This window comes from Vipera ursinii (assembly GCF_947247035.1).
Source record: "Vipera ursinii genome assembly, chromosome: 2".
Taxonomy (NCBI): Eukaryota; Metazoa; Chordata; class Lepidosauria; order Squamata; family Viperidae; genus Vipera; species Vipera ursinii.
In genome coordinates, this window is record NC_139513.1 from 172,578,875 (window position 1) to 172,596,700 (window position 17,826).

The following is a 17,826-nucleotide window of genomic DNA, read 5'->3' on the forward strand; positions in this document are numbered from 1 at the left end:
AACTATGTAGAACAAAATGGGGAGCTTCAGCTGCCACCTTCTGATCATCAGGACTAGGGTTGGTCTACTCCATAGCAGAATACTGTGCCCCTGTATGGCTGCCATACTATTGAGTTAGACGCCGGACTCAATGACACCATGAGGATTATAAGCGGATCTATTAAAACCATCTCAACTTGCTGGCTTCCTGTTCTGAGCCCTATAGCACCACCACCTTTATAAAGACAAGATGCACTAGTGAGAGAATATAGAAAAATTATGAACCACTCACTCCTACCGGTGCAAGCCGACCTTCCTTATTTATCAGCCAGAAGAATCAAAACCAGGAAGCCCCCACTGGCACTTGCACATCTGCTCAACAACTGTAACATCGATTCTCAATGGAAAGCCAAATGGGTTGCTGAACGCCCAGACACAAGAAGACATATAAATGACCCTACAAAAAAGGTGCCAGGCTTTGAATTACTACACCAGCAATAGACAATCCTGAATAGGATTCTCATCTCCCATCTGCCGGGACTCCCTGTATAAATGAGACATAATATCCTCTCCTTAGTGTGACTGCAGGTTCCCATCTCATACTATAGATCAGAGGTCCCCAACCTTTTGGGCATCAGGGACTAGTTCCATGGAGAGGTTTTTCCGTGGAACAGAAGGGGCATAGTTTCATGTACTGTCTGTATGCTGCAGATGGGGCTTTGCTTGTTTGCACGGACCGGTTTCTGGCATGCCACGACCCGGTGCCAGTCCACAGACTGGGGGTTGAGGACTCCTGCTATAGACCACATTGTGACCAGCTGTAAGCTAAGGGCATATACCGGTCCAATATCTGATTTTTTAAAAAATATAAACAATGCTGCACTTCAACAGTTAGACGGCCTAGACAGATCTTTTTAACATTTATATTTTATTGCTTTATTAATCTAGATGAAAGGTTAATATATATTGCTAGTCCATGTATGATATGCCATATGCTAAATAAATCAATAAATAGTTCTTCAGGTGCAAAGTTAAGATTTCCATCATGTACCTTTTATAGGGTATTACTGTAATGAATGGGTCTCTTACACACTCATTTATAACTCTGGGTATTCAGAAAGAAAGGATGCAAAAGAAGGTGGGGAAACAAAGAGATAAAGATGGCACAACAATATGATCCTTTCAGTAAACAGACACTAAGCTTGAAAGCTTGGTACACAGTACTGTACAGAGATAAATTGTTAAGGATCTAGTCAGCCTGTAAAAATACAATCCACGCTATGCTGCCAAAACCAACTGAAAGCCTGATTTATCAAGCACTCTTGCACAGCCAGCTTTACAATTTCCTTTTAAGCATTTCTTCTCTTCCCAACCTCAATAACAACTATTCGCTCCTGGTCTAGGGATTCAAAGGATGCATTACAAAAATATAAAAGCAGTGACAGAAACCACTGATAAAGGTTTCTTCTGACCAACTACACTAAAGAAAACAGCACTACAACGTTCACCTTAAGCAAACCGTAAGGCGAACATTGAAAGCATACATCATTATTCACTTCAAAACACACCACTCCTTTCAAATGAACTTCCTGTAGAGCCTTTTATACAGATGTTTGCAAATATGAGTGTAAAAAAAAAAAGAAACACTGATCCTATGCAAAGAAAGCATGCCACTGTAATCTGCAACACTGTGGACTTAAAATAAGAAATATTCAGTAAAATAAGGATCTGTATGATTTTTAGATTACACTGCCCTGTAGTATATATATTTTCTTTTGATCCATCCAAGTTACCATTTTGGTGGATCCAAGTTCTTACTACAACTTTGGAAAATGCCCTTATCAAGCAGAGAAAAACTCTTTGCAGAGCTGAACAAATGCCTCTACCACTAGATACTGTCATCATATTATATTTGTATATGTATTTATTATAGTTTTATACTACGAGATTCAAAACACAAATCTGCAATAATACAATAGACACAATGGTGATTAATCACTTCCCAAAGGCCTTCTCAAACAGCTCTGTCTTTAATAGCTTCCAGAAAACCAACAATGATGCTGTTAATATGATTTCTAGAGGGAGGCACTCTATAATATGGGGGCTGCAACTGAAAGGTTTGTGAGCCCTCACCCTTTCCACTTCGTGTATTTGGGAGACCATTAAGAGATGTTGGTAAAATGTGTGCACTGGGTCATTCAGGTGGGCTGCTTCTATGCAGAAAAAAAATGTCCTTGTAAGTACCTCAGTGCCATGTAAAGCTTTATAAGTCAAAACCAGCAAACTGCACCTAGAAATCTACTGACAGTCAATAAAGAGACGGTAAAAGAGAAATTATATGATTATAGTGCCTTTGTTTCCTAATATGAGTCACCATTTTTATATAAGTTGCCATACAGTCTTTAGAGGTAGCTCTATGTAGAGTACATTTAGTAATCCAAACCCATAGTAATAAAAGCATGAATCACTGTGGCTAGAAAGTTTGATGTAAATATAAAGATAAGGTATAACCATGATAATAGATAAATCTAGCTCTGGCTTTCCTTTCTTCTCTTTGTAAGCTTTCAATTCTACATTTTGTTAAAATGGCTCGCTAAGTTAGTATTGCATCTCCACTACTCATTTTTGCAAGTATGAATTTTTTTCTACTATAGTATTTAGCCCCAGATAGGAAACTAATTTCTGTCCAAACATTCCAAAGGCAATGTTTTTTTTAACAAATATATGCTCACCATAAATAATGCTACATAAGCTTAGTATTTACAGGCTCACTTGAGAACAGCACCTGTTATTTGAACAATCATTCCAAAATATCCTGGTCATTGTTATCTTGCTATTACAATTTTTGGACTGAGCATGGAAAAAAATGCTAACGATTACCTAGTATATTGGTAACTGATATAGTTTCAAGAACAACATTTCTCAAGTCCCTACTATGGGCCCAACGTGGCTTCAGAACACTTTAGCAACTTCAAATAGCTTTTTAACTTCAGGCTTTCCTGGACATGAACAGCCTGACTATGTTTATGTTTTATTTATGTTTATGTTTTATTTAATTTATATACCGCCCTTCTCCCTGGGGACTCAGGGCGGTTCACAGGGCATATAAATAAAAATACAATACTATACAAAAGTTAAAACAAAGATTAAATCAGTGCCCAATTAAAAACAATAATACAATCTAAAAAGACAATTTAAAACCCAACTCCCCCATCAGGCCAGACCGGCCAATTCAAACAAATGGGTCTTCAGACCACGACGGAAAGTTCGGAGGTCCGATGCCGTCCGGAGCTCCACCGGCAGTTGGTTCCACAAAGCCGGGGCACCCACAGAGAAGGCTCTCCCCCTGGGGGCCGCCAGTCGGCATTCCCTGACCGGAGGCACCCTGAGGAGGCCCTCTCTGTGGGAACGCACAGGGCGGAGGGGAGTTGAAGCCGGCAGCAGGTGGTCCCCGAGGTACCCCGGACCCATGCCATGTAGGGACTTAAAGATCATAACTAAGACCTTGAACCTCACCCGGAAGACAACTGGTAACCAATGCAGCTCGCGGAGCAAAGGTGTAACATGGGAGTACCGGGAAACTCCCAAGACAACTCTCGCGGCCGCATTCTGTACCAGTTGGAGCCTCCGAGTGGTCTTCAAGGGAAGCCCCATGTAGAGAGCATTACAGTAGTCAAGGCGAGAGGTCACGAGCGCATGAGTGACCGTGCACAGGGCATCCCGGTCCAGATAGGGCCGCAACTGGCGCACCAGGCGAACCTGGGCAAAAGCCCCCCTAGTCACGGCCACTACATGATCTTCTAGGGTAAGCCGTGAATCTAGGAGGACTCCCAAGTTGCGAGCCCTATCCACGGGGGGTAAGAGCTCACCCCCCATAGAAAGAGGTGGAACATTTTGAATGTCCCGGGATGCCGGAATGCACAGCCACTCAGTCTTGTCAGGGTTGAGCTGAAGTCTGTTCCTCCCCATCCAGACCCGAACCGCCTCCAGGCAACGGGACATCACAGCGAGGGCATCACTGGGGTGGTTTGGGGTCGAAAAGAAAAGTTGGGTATCATCGGCATATTGATGATACCCAACTCCAAAACCACGAATGATCTCACCCAGCGGTTTCATGTAGATGTTGAACAGGAGAGGCGAGAGAACCGACCCCTGAGGAACTCCACAAGCGAGAGACCTCGGGGTCGATCTCTGCCCCCCTGCCAACACCGACTGCGAACGTCCCAGGAGATAGGAGGAGAACCACCGAAGAACCGTGCCTCCCACTCCCAATCCCCTGAGACGCCGCAGCAAGATACCATGGTCGATGGTATCGAAAGCCGCCGAGAGGTCTAATAGGACTAGGACAGAGGAATATCCCCTGTCCCGAGCCCTCCAGAGATCATTCACCAGAGCGACCAATGCCGTCTCCGTGCTGTACCCGGGCCTGAAACCCGATTGGTAGGGGTCCAGATAATCCGCTTCATCCAGGACCAGAGGGAGCTGATGCGCCACCACACTCTCAACAACCTTCGCAAGAAAGCGAAGGTTGGAGACCGGACGAAAGTTGTTCAATACAGCTGGGTCCAAGGCAGGCTTCTTGAGGAGAGGTCTCACCACCGCCTCCTTCAAGACGGTGGGGAAATAACCCTCACTCAAAGAAGCAGATATAACCGCCAGGAGCCAGCCTCGTGTCCTCTCCCTAGCTGCATAAACCAGCCAGGAAGGGCACGGGTCCAACAAACATGTGGAGGAGCTCAGCCTCCCCATAATCCTGTCCACTTCATCAGGGGTCACAGAATCAAACTCTTCCCAGATAACATTGACAAGACCGTCCGTGTCCTGATCGCCTGACTCTGCCCAGCTGGAGTCCAAACCGGTCCGAATCCGAGCGATTTTATCCGACAGATGTTGACTAAATTCCTCGGCACGACCCTGCAAGGGATCCTCCCTCACCTCCTGATTAAGAAGTGAGCGAGTCACCCTAAACAGGGCGGCCGGGCGATTATCTGCGGACGCAATGAGGGTAGAGAAGTAATTACACCTCGCCACCCTCATCGCTGCGAGATAAGACCTAATATAGGTTCTTAACCGCAACCGGTCGGGTTCGGATCGGCTCGACCTCCAACAGCTCTCTAGGCCCCGTTTCCGACGCTTCATCTCCCGGAGCTCCGCGGAGAACCATGGAGCTCGCTGGGATCTGCGCCGGGTCAGGGGCCGCAAGGGTACAACCCGGTCAAGTGCCTCAGTGGCTGCCCTTTCCCAGGTTTCCACTAAGGCATCCGCCGAGCTGTGAGCAATGGAGGCAGGTGGGGACCCCAGCGCCGCTTGGAATCTGTCAGGATCCATTAAGCGTCTGGGGCGGTACCATCTAATTGGTTCCGTATCCCCACGGCGGGGGGTGGCAAAACGGAAGATATATAATGATCCATACTATGTTCATGTTCAATTATTTGCTGTCACCAGGCTGTCACTAACTTTACAGAATTCAGCTACTGCAATTCTTGTCAGTTTGTCTATACAAAGCTGTATTAGAATCTTGAAGGATATAACCTGATACTTTTGCAGCCATATTCAGTTTAAAATATTTATATGTATTTACAACAGACAGGATGTCCCATCCCTGCCTTTGAATGCATTCAAAGTTACAACAAACCAGCAAAAGCTACTTGTGACCCACATTTAAAATTCTAGTGGTACATGACTGTTTTGGGCACTCAGCAACCAGCTCGCATTTATAGTCGTTTGCAGTGTCTCGCAGTCATATAACCACAATTTAGGATTTTTGCTGGAAACTGGTATTGCTTCCACTTTCTGGCAAAAAATACCTCATAGTGAATATAGCTTAACAGCCACTACAAAAGAGGTTGCAAAATTGAGCATGGTCATGTGGTGATCCACTTTACAGCCATCACACTTTACAAGCATAATTCCATGCTCAATTATGGTCTTAAGTGGAGGACTGCCTGTATCTTCCGAGATAGCACATCTGAATTACAGATTTTTTTTAAAAAAGAAAGTTAATTTTTATATGCCTAAGCAGTGTAAATTGTTTACTAGAACAGTTATGCCCATCAATGTTATTATTTAGCTATTTGAGGGAGTACATTGCACTTTAAAAAAAATAGATGGAAAAACTCTCATTTAAGCACAAAATGCTGGTAGTTCTTGCTTACTGACTGCACATAAAGCAACTGTTTCTTTTTTTAAAAAAAAGTTACAACGGCACTGAAGAAAGAATTACAACCAGTCCTTAAAGATGCGGCCATCATAGTGTCCCAATGGTCATGTATTTGTGATTCAGGCTCTTGGCAACTGATATGCTCTTACAATAACTGCCAAGTTCTACGGTCACATGATCGTCTTTTGCAACCTTCACAAATCAGTATCCAAAAAGCACAATTAATGGGAAAGCTGGAAGAAATTGCAAAACATGGTCACATGTTGCAATGCTTAACACTCCACAGTGATTCGCTTAATGGCCACAGCCAGAACTGATGCAAGTCAGCATGTCCATAGGGCATTTCACCATATTGTATTTTGTTGCTTAGCAAAGGAGTTGCTCACAGATAAGCGAGCACTACCTGTAATCCAAATCCCATAGAAAATGTGATTTTAAAAAGAGTATGTTGCAACTGCAACTCCCTTATTAGTTCTCCCAACCAAAAGAAGTCTAATAATTAATTCTCTCTAGACAAGAGAAAAATATTTGATGAAAGTATTAAATGAAAGTTAAAAAAAATCTTTTTAAGGAAATGACTTAAAAAGAAATTTAAACTCATATCTCATTTGGCTGTTACAATAGCACTATACTAATTCTCACTAGGCACCAGAATCGATGTTTACATTTGACCTGCCAAGCTGGCAAGAGAGAAAGTCCACATTTTCTTTTGTTTGCGGCCAAGATCAAAATTTTAGGCACGTGTGAAATTTCCCCAAGAATAACCTAACGCCACTTTCTCAGTTGCAACCTCTTAAAATCCCTCAACAGAACAATCTCCTAAACGTTAGTATGCCTTTCTTGAGCTTTGCTTTATAGAAGTGAACACAAGAATCATGCGTCACGCATGCAGAAAGAGGTGTCAAAACAACCCAGTAGGACCGTTCTAAATTAGAAGTCAAATCTGCCACCTCCTTCCACTTGAACCTTTCAGGGACAAGCAATAACATTTAAAGGACCTTCTCTTCACATCACAATTAAGCTGTCCAGTATAAACACAGACTGCTACAAATTATTATTTTAAATACATTTCAAGTCCAAAGGCAATGAGGAAATGATGATGTAAGGAAAAGAAACAAAAGGTAAAAGAGGCAAGTGGAATTTTCAGAAAGAATGATCACAAAATGTGTACCAGCCAAACACAGTAGCCACAAATTACACTGCTAACAAATTATTTCAGTCCAGGTAACTTTCAGCCGCGTTGCCCAAATAAAACATGTATTTTGCTACCCCTCCACACAAAAAAAATTAAAGCATTTTATTGTTACTGTTAAGCCTTGCAGTTTTGCTTGATCCAAAAAGCATTTAGAGCATCACAGTCTAAAAAGGTAGATACAATAGTAAGCAAACAAATAAACAAACATAATAAGTGTATTAGAACGGATCCCTGAAGTAAAATCAATAATGTAAAGTCTCAGCTGAATTATGCACACGTGCCTTCAACAGAATACTAGAGACATCTAGCACCTAGCTATCTTTTTATTCAGTATGTCACTATTTATTTTAGTAAATTCCAAATGAACTATTATAATATTCTACACAGCGCTATCCTGGAAAGCAACACAAAGTTTTGTACACCCCTCTAAGGAAGGACAACCCATAAACATTCCACATTAGCAATCCACAAATGCCAAAATGCTTTAAGAAATAAAACTCTAAATTAAAAATATTACTAAGCAGAGCCTTATATTCACTTTCCTTGCTGAACATTGTAGATACTTTTATTCAGAACCCAACCAGCTCCATTCATTTTTAAATTGGTAAAGGTCAGTAGTTTGAAATATGCCCTTTAATTAATCATTTCCTTTCACTTATTAACTAACTCTTTAATTACCAATTTCCTCTTTGAAATCAAAAGAAATTCCACCATTTCAATATTCATTAAGAGTCTTCTCTTTTTTTAATGCAACTGCATGTTTATGGAGGGGAGAAAGTAAAAGCACTAGTGTACAAATAAGTGGAACCTCACCAATTATTCATAGATCATAACATTCATCGGATGGATCAATATTTTATTCTCCATACTGGATACGTTGGTGTTGCATTTAATCAAAAAAGCGCACTCAAATGTAAATCTTTCCCTCCCCACAACATTCAAAGAGGTAATATAATATAGCCATATAACAGATTGATGATCAAGACATCCTAAAAACTAAATAAATTACTGCCTTTTTGATAAAAAAATTTATGAAACAGCTTAAGTTATAACTTAAGTGCATCTATAATACTTCATTTACATCTGAGCCGTGTTAATAATGATTAAAGTCGTAGGTATCCTTTTTTCAGCTTTAATGCTCTTTGAAATTTATGAAATAAGCTTTCTTTTATTCCTCCTAAATATAATGGGATGTGCAGTTTTTTATTCACTGAATAAAATACTAGGAACATAAAATAGGGCCATTTTTGAATAAAACAAACTTTGAAATTCCCATACTAAAGGTAATTTTAATCAGCAGGTGTAAAGTTTCTTTCAGAAACTTGTTAAGCTATGCTATGGCATTTATCTGTGAATTAACTTTTTTAGATTTACTTAGCTTTTCAAATACTGAATACAACGTTCCATTCCATTTTTTTAAAGTTGCATAGGTGTGATATTCAAAATATTGGAATAGTTATGAATTTGTAATATCCTTCAGTAAACAATTTTTATAAGGAAACAATAATATATAGCCTTTCACATAAATTTACTGATGTCGTCTGCTAAGAATTCTCAAGATTTATCTTTAACTTGGTGTTGGAAGCATTTAACTTATTAAATAAACATTTGGTGTATAATTATGACTGGAAATAAGCCTGAAATATATGCAGATGTAAGATAATATTTTATTGATAATGATACATCAAAATGATATTATTCAGCAGTTCAGATATCTCAGATTATGTAGTTAATTGGTCTAAACTCTTAAAATATCAACTACCAAAAGCTTTATTCTCTGTTGAAACATAACAAAAGTGGTTTTAAGCGAATTCCTTTAAATGTTGGCAAATAATTATTTCAAAGAAACTTTATTATCTAAAGTTTTTTTTTAATCACACATGGTAAGCAGTACAAATTGTTAAGACTCCCTATGGATTTAGACAAAAATGTAATTTAATTAAAATGAATATTGCTTCCAGACTGCATTTACTTGGTGATCTTTCCTAGGTCAGTATTTCTATATTTGTTTGTAACAGATTTATGAAATATTAAGATTTTACGTATGGCAAGAATATCCCACTTAAGTTTTTATAAGCCTAAATTACTGTTATCAAAAAGAAGTAGGGGATTTAATTTTTCAGATTTTCAGTTTTATACTGGGAAGAATATGTCTTGATTTCCTTTTGGAATACAGGTGAACAAATACAAATCCATTACATGTACACTGTATTTCCATGAATTAAAAGCTGGAAGGCATATTTAGAAAATGTTGGAATGAAAGTATAATTTCATTCCCCAATTCATACAATATATTTATACTCTGGAATAATCCCAATCTGAAAATAACTAATTTGCTGGGGGGGGAGAGATTAAAAGACATGGGCTGCTAACAGTAGCAATACTCTAAATTAATTTATTACACAAATCAAATTTTCAAGCCATTTGAGTTATTACTTGAGGAATTTAGACTATGTAAAACAGTAAATAGCAATGCATTTAATTAAAATACCTCTTAAATTCAGTTTGGTGTGATGCAGTGGCTACACTTACAATTCCGGAACTAGTACTTACATTCAAACCTTCATAATTTTTTTATAAATTTCTAAAGTTTATTACTAAAATGGGTATTATCTTTAAGAACAATGGAATAAAGGAACTAGAATAGCCTATATTATCAATGACAAAACATTTGAAAAAATATTAATTATACCTTATGATTTTAAGAAGCAATTCAACAAAAGATTTTTTCAGTATCTATTATATTCTTTAGAAAATGTTCAAAAAGGACTAGTTTCCAATTACAATATTCTATCTATGGATAAGGCAATACTTACCCATATCATGCAGCCTTTTTCAATTCATATTCTATTTTAATATCACGTTAATATATTACAATGTTCATTTTAGTTTAAGGATGTGAATATGCTGTTGAAGTGTATAACATTTTATATGAATTATAAATTTGTTGTGCATGAGAGGTAGCAAGGAAATATTTAATGCTGACAGGACATATTTATTTCAGTTTACAATCATGGATTATAGATCTAGTCTCATTTCTTTTTGTGAACTACCAACAAAATGGAAAGTGTGATAAAAATTATTTTGCATTGATAAGGTTTAATGTTTTAAGAATTAGGTGATATATTTTTGTACGTAATGAAATATTTTTTCATTTATATTTTTTTATCCTTTCTTCTTTGCATAAAAAATTAAAAAGAATTTTAAGGAATTAACAGTTTAAATTAATCAAAGTACTGTGTGTAATCTGACCTGTGCAAGAACAGGGAACTTGAAGTCTGCTGCTCTGAAGCAATCTGCAAGTCCGTTTCTTGAAATCATTTCACTATCTTTGGGGGAAAAAATGGACCACATGCATATTCACCTATCAACATAAAAAAAATTACCTTGCTAATAGTTTTGCTTTAAGAGTAAATCACTCTTGGAAGATAAGTCATCTATCCCACTATATTAAAATCTATTCATAGCTGAAGTGCAGAAATATGAAAAATACAAAAATTTTCTGATATGTTAATCACAGTTTTGATAATTTAGCCCTTAGCAAATATAATCATAATTAAGAGTCAGTGAATAGTGAAGGCCATAATACTACATATCAGGAACAGGCAACCTGCAAGATCAAATATACTAAATCTCACCTTTATTATACAATAATAATTAAGGGATCTTAATAGTTTTTTAATATTTTTTTTAAAAATGACATATTTATTTGTATCCCACGTTTATTATTTATTATAATAATTATTATATCCAATAACCTTCCACGTCCTATTTTCTCCACAACAATAACTCTGTGAGGTAGGTTGGGCTGAGAGAGAATGACTGGCCCAACTGGCTTTCATGGCTAAAGCAAGACTAGAACTCAAGGTCTCCTGGTTTCTAGCCTGGTGCATTAACCATTAGAGTAAAATGGCATGCAATTATTTAATTATATAAATTATTTAGCATTACATGTGCTCTGGGACACATTATATCACTTTAATGCTTCTTTTCAATATATCCAGCAACCCTCTCAGAGAGTGAACTAGAATAGAGAGGATAGTTTGTCTAAAGCTATCTAGCAAGTTCACGCCTGAGGCTCACAATCGGGATGTTTCCATTTTGCCTAATCACAAGCATTCTGAGATTGTAGGTACTTAATCCAGAGGATTCTACTGAAATATCAACTAAGATCCCCCAAACCATACGGCTTAGGGCCCAGATATCTACAAATGCATTCTTGCCTATACAGTAAGGGTCACTCCACATCCCTTCACTTAATCATCTATAGAGACCAAGGAGTTGAGCCTTCTCTATTACAGCTCGTTCTTTGGAATGGCTTCCCATTCAAGATCAGACTAATTTTCACATTGTTGTGTTTTAAAAGAGCCACCAAAAACTACCTTTCAAAGATCATGGGAGCAGAGTAAATTAAAATCCCACGATGGGTTGTATCGGAATGTGCCCTTTTCCTCTTAAGTGATCTTAGTTATATAGTTTAAGATGAAAGTTCTAATGCTGTTGTTTATTTTATTGTTTTATTTTACCATAAGAATGGAATGTAAGACCCCTGCTGGATTGAAGAAGCACATAAAATTCAATAAATTAATATATAAATAACACTTGATGACACTTCCATTAGGAAAAATGTACATGATATTTAGTAACATGTATTAAGAGGTGGATCACTTAGCAAAAGAGGTTACTAGATTTGAACTACACCAGGAGATGAATTAAGCAAATCTGTTTAAATGTGCTGGCAATTTCAGATTCTTGATACGGCTGAGTGATATAAACAAAGATGGAGAAATGTTATTCAGGTACGTCATTAGAAATATCATCCTTTGTAAAAAAATAAATCAATCCCAAATCTTCCAAATGTTCTTAAGGAATAAGCACTGGGAGAGATGGTGTATGAGAATTGGTTTAGTAACACCCATAATGCATAATTTAGGGCACTGCTGTTCCTAACAAAAAGCATACATCATCAAGCACTCAATACTGTCCTAAATAATTCTCACCTTAGTGACCACAACTATGACTACATTATTAAAATTTCACTATTTCTAGTTGTTATCCTTATTAGCTTACTTTTAAAAAATCTAAATATAAACACCAAAAATGGTTGGTTTGACTTTTTAGGAAATGCACTTGACCTTCTAGATGGAGTACACTCTAACTATATCCAAAGGAAACATATACTAAATTGATTTGAATGTAACATTAAGTGATGAAATATTTAACCATAATTGACTAAACAAATCATAATAGCAAGATTGAAAAGATACACTTAGCATGATGTGAAATTCAATCATAATTTAGTTTATCTTTTATCCTGGCTTTGCTCAGACACAGTTGTTATTAAAGTCAGAACAATATTTCTATGCCAATGATGAATATTTATATGGATTAATTTGAAATGAATGCAAATTATTATTGGTATATTTCAAATACCTATTGATATATTCTGTGCTCTGTTCATTATATCCCAATCTGCTATAGTGGAATGGCAAAAAGATTATTCATATAGCACTTGAACCTATGAAAAGATGTAAAAATCACAAAAAAACATTATCTCATTAAGGAAAAAACTACAGTGACAGAAAACTGATCTGCTAATTTACACTAACTTGTACTAATTCATAAGAAGTACCCTCTAAGATCACAGTCAAATTGTTCTTATAATTTGTTTTTTACTGCAAATAAGTATTCTCTTCCTGTAAAAGACATATACATAGCTTTCATAACTATGTATATGCTACGTGAGCACCAAAATAATTCTTACAGCATGCCATTGCAGGAAATATTATATCTTGATTACAACTATATACAAGATTTCTAAGGATAAGAATTTATGTAAGAACAGTGGCTCTAGACCAGGGGTGTCTACTGGCCGGACGCGTTGCAACAAAACTGCGCCTACCCCATTGCCAGCAATGGGGAAAAAGCTCCAATACGTCGCGCGACGTCACGAGTTTGACATGTCTGCTCTAGACCCTGGACTAGGTCAAACAACATAAAAAACATAGAAGCTCGCTGGCTGACACCTTCTCAGAGACCAAGCTACCTCAAGAAGGAATTCTTATGGGGTTAATTTTTGAAAGTGGCTGAAGGTAGCAATGAGGTTATTTTAATAAACCAGATCAGGATTTTCAGAGGCTAGCTTTGGAAGAAATTTAGAGGTTAATCCCACTTTTTAGCATTTTCCTGTTGAAAATGGGAGGGGAATTACTTTGAAGTCTAAATTCAAAAACATGGTTTCTGATTATTCCAAGAAATGTGTCATAGATTATAAACATGCAATAACTTGGCTGTATTTCAGACAAACAATTAACAACTGCATGATTGAATCAATAGTCTACTTTTCTATGGATCAGGATGTTAGCAGACTAGTCGATGAAAACCTACACTCTATTCTTGCTGAAACAGACTATCACTCTAAAATATCTATAAATTGCCTTTTTTTCAAACTAAACTATATATTGTATTATATTTACAGCGCTCCATTTTAAAAGTTGGTCACCCAGAGTTATTTATGAGATGGCTAGTTTATGTATGAATTAATTAAATACATACATATATGAATATCAAGACACCTAATAGTTATCTGGGTGGTGACATCCAAACTTTAAAATGTCATTACAAGTGATATTTTATTTCACCATGGTTCTTTTCATTTTGAAATACTGTTTCCTGAGGCATTTTAAAGGTTTTATTTAATGTTATCAAATTGCTGTTTTCCTAGCTGCATAGTTTCTATAGCTCAAATTCTAATGTTACTATACCATATTTAGATTTTAATAATTTTTTGTAAACTTCTTTTAAGACTTTGCCATTGTCACATGCTGAAAATTAGCAACTTTCTCAAATAATAATGGAAATGAAGTATAAATTGATAGCTAACATATGTTTGATACATAACCACAAAACATAGCAAAGGCACTACAATTTTTGGAATGCTCCATGAAGTCCTCAATGCCACCTACGACCACAACTAAAGGTGACAAACATTATGATACTATTCCAGGAACTCACATAAACTCACCCATAGTGGCATAAACGTCAAAAATATCTTTTTGCTGAAGGAATAAAAGTTGTAAAACAATACAATAAGCACTCAAAAGTGATGTTTGTGATAAGGAAGGTAGGTATAGGTAAGATATTTGATTTCCATGTACTGATCGCTACAATTCTGAAATTAAATTCTAGTTTGGGTAGCAGAATAACTAGGGGTAGATTATACCTGCATCAGAATCACAGTAGCCTGTGAAATAAACAAGATCAGACATTTAGTGTTACAGATTACTTAGGACAGAAGTGTTACAATATAGCCAACAACTGTCACTGATAAGATAGTACTAGGTTCACACAAGAGTTGGTGACAGAAAATTAAATAACTGGTGAAAATGCCACAATTTTAAGGCATCTTTTTCCAGACAGAACTCATTAGATATGTCCAATTACAATTTTCATATTTTGCTAGTATTTCCTATGCTGAGATTATGGTAATTTAGTCCAAAGATCATTAATATAGGGCTCATGGGCGTAACATCTACAACATCACTAGATGGCACTCAGGCACCTTCAAATTATATAAATAACAGAATTGGCTAAAATAAGATATTGCATGATTTGGGGGATTTGTAATTAAAACTTTTAAAACAAAACACACTTGGCAGTTTAAGCAATGCACAAAATTTTATTATGATAAACACTACATAACAAGGTTATCAATCCCTAATGTTCTTTTGAAAATACCAGATTGAAGAAAGTGCATTAGAAGATTAGTAACAGCAAAGCTCAAATAAAAGTGGAATGTGAACATTAATGGAGCAGTGTAGAAATATTTACACAAATAGATGAGAACAAAGGTATATAACTGAGTATCAGATCATCCTACTGTACGGTAACTCTCCAGACAGGAAAAGGGAAAAAAAGTTGGTGTTGACTCTAAGAGCAGTACTAGTTTTTTGTTCACTGATTGATTCTAAGCAACCATACTTCACTTAATCCTCCATACTGAAATAATCAAATAGTAGTAGAAGAGCAAAAATAGGTTCTTCAAAGTGAGCACTAGATATTAATCAGAAAAGTGACTGTTATTTCTAACCACATATTTAATTATTCTTGCCAAGGAGTGACTGGAAAGGCAGTGAATGCATGAATACTGCTCCTCCAAGATGCACTGCCATCTTCCCTTTCTTGCTGCTTTTTATTAGGATGGAAAGTCTGTGTCTCTGACAATTCAATATAGGTAGCCCATGATTACAAACATTTGTTTAGTGACCCTCTGAAGTTACAACGGCATTGAAAAAGTGACTTATGACCATTTTTCACACTTACAACCATTGCAACTCCATGGTCACATGATCAAAATTCAGATTCTTGGTAACTGGCTGATATTTGTAATGGTTGCCACCTTCTGACAAGCACAGTCAATGGAGAAGCCAGATTCCCTTAACAACCTTGTTATTAACAACTGCAGCGATTCATTTAACAACTTGTGGCAAGAAAGGTCATAAAATGGGGCAAAATTATCTTAACAAATGTCTCATTTAACAATAGAAATTTTGGGAGCAATTGCCATTGTAAGTCGAGGATTATCTGTAAACCTTAAAAAGAGATGGAAGCTACTATCCCTATTCCTTTGTTTATCGATCAGGATTGGACCAGTGACAATTGCAAAAAGTGAGGATTACTAATCCCATTTAGTTATGTATCTAGTAGAATGGTCTGCACGCTCAACATTTTTCCTTGTACCCAAAGACCCAAAACAAATGCGTTTTCATCTCACCTGCTTTAAGCCTCACCTTCTGATATTTACAATAGCTAACTTCCGTCCCATTATGACTCTGTATCAAATGAGCAGGCAAAAGGTTGCTGTCCATGCACAAACAGCCACCTTGGCTCATTTGCCTCTATCCTTATCTCTATCGGATGCCACAATAGTAGGAATGAGGCCCAATTTTTTTTCTTGCTGCATAACCTAGAAAAAGGAGGGCAAAGGCAGCAGTTTCCACTCACAGGGGAGCACAAGGGAACCCCATCCTCCCTGCAGCGAAGCCCCTGGAGGACACCCTACTAACTTTGCCCAGCTTCTTGTCGTGTCTGTCTTTTTTGGGTGCGTTCAGTATGACTGAGCTGCCTTGGAAGGAGAAAAAAATCTTCCCCCAGAAGCCTATTACCAAGTGTTCCCGATATCCAGGACCACATCCTGAGAAAAGGACCCCCAAGGAAGTTGGTGGGATCAGCTGCATGAAGGTAAAGGTGCATGGACCACACATAGCTTGGGGCCTAGAGGCTGGAGAAGATGGTCAGCACCAATAAGAGTAAACCCGGGGACCTGACATCAGCGAGAGAGCATCAAGGAACATCAAGTCACCTCTGACCTTAAGCCCACCCCCACCCCTCTCTTCAGGGGGCACGCCCATGTCTTCCTCACCCACTCCTCCTCCCCTCTTAGGCAGGAGGAGCAGCCCCTCCCCTTGCTGGGCAGAGGGGATTGCTGTGACGCACTCAGGGGCCCTGGGCGCGCAGGAGAAAAGGGGAGGGGAACCCACGAGCGGAAAGAAACCAACGGCCGCATCACGGTCGCGCATCCTCTCCACCCTCGGAACTGCTTCAAATGGTCCCGTCTGGGGGCCCCCATGCAAGGGATTTCATGGTCCGACCCAGATCTTCCCCACCCCCTTTCCTCGGGTCACTCACAGTCTCTCTTCATCTCCGCTCGGCGCCGCCGCCATTTTCTTCGCAGCGAAGAACCCGCGGGGGGGGGAGGGGGAAAACCGAGCCGGAGAGGAAACCCGGACAGCCAGGCCCCGCCCACCTCACTGCAATTGGACGTTGGGGCTCATCACTCTTGTCTCCATCGCAAAACTATTGGTCGGTGTTTCTCTACACGGGCGAGGCTGCCCTGCTCTTGGCGGCCGTTAGAATTGGCGGGAAGCGCTGTCAGTTACAACGAGACGAAGTGGGCAGGGGACAAGTTCTCACTCTCTTTCTGATTGGACTGTGAAGATTGTTTTGTCTATCGATAGGCCCGTTGGCTTATCAGTCACTGGACAAAAAGGTGTTGCGGAATCGCGGGCTGAAGGATTTTGAAATGTAACGGGTCTAACGTTTTTTTTAAAAAAAAAAACCGCTTCATACTTCCTCCGCTGTGAGCTCTCGAAGTTCTTTATTTTTAGCGTAAAAAGGAAATAATTTATACCGAGAGGGCAATCCCGCCAGTGCAGTCTATCCAAATGATACCAAGGTCATTTTTTTCTATATAATCGATCCCGACTACAAAATAACTAAAGCCTTCCAGTTCAGAATGACTCCGGGCGAGTTCCATGAAGGGATAAAGCAGCTTTCTTGGTTTGGTACAAAAGTGGTTTTCCCATTCCATTCTAGGATTTGGGATGGGTTTTGTGTGTGTGTGTGTGTGTGTGTGTGTGTGTGTGTGTGTGTTTTGCATTCATCAATGCGGGGCTACCTAATACTTAAAAAAACCACTGTCAATTTCACTATG

General features: G+C 38.4%; 1 protein-coding gene across 8 annotated transcripts in view; it reads right to left on the reverse strand.

The window, feature by feature from the left end:
- The window catches only part of MECP2 (methyl-CpG binding protein 2), a 78,260-nt gene extending 61,133 nt beyond the window's left edge, over positions 1-17,127 (reverse strand). For 2 of the 8 annotated variants that reach the window (XR_014491631.1, XM_083355791.1), the window contains exon 1: positions 16,124-16,728. Coding sequence is in view for 3 of the 8 variants with exons in the window: in XM_083355791.1 (XP_083211917.1) it covers positions 16,124-16,158 (35 nt within the window). In the remaining 5 variants the exon portion in view is untranslated. Of the gene's footprint in view, positions 1-10,586; positions 10,660-12,767; positions 12,853-14,556; positions 14,576-16,123; positions 16,729-17,021 lie in introns of those variants that run through there. The other 6 variants (XM_083355795.1, XM_083355797.1, XM_083355793.1 and 3 more) reach the window with 6 other exon arrangements.
- Between the last annotated feature and the right edge of the window lie 699 nt (positions 17,128-17,826).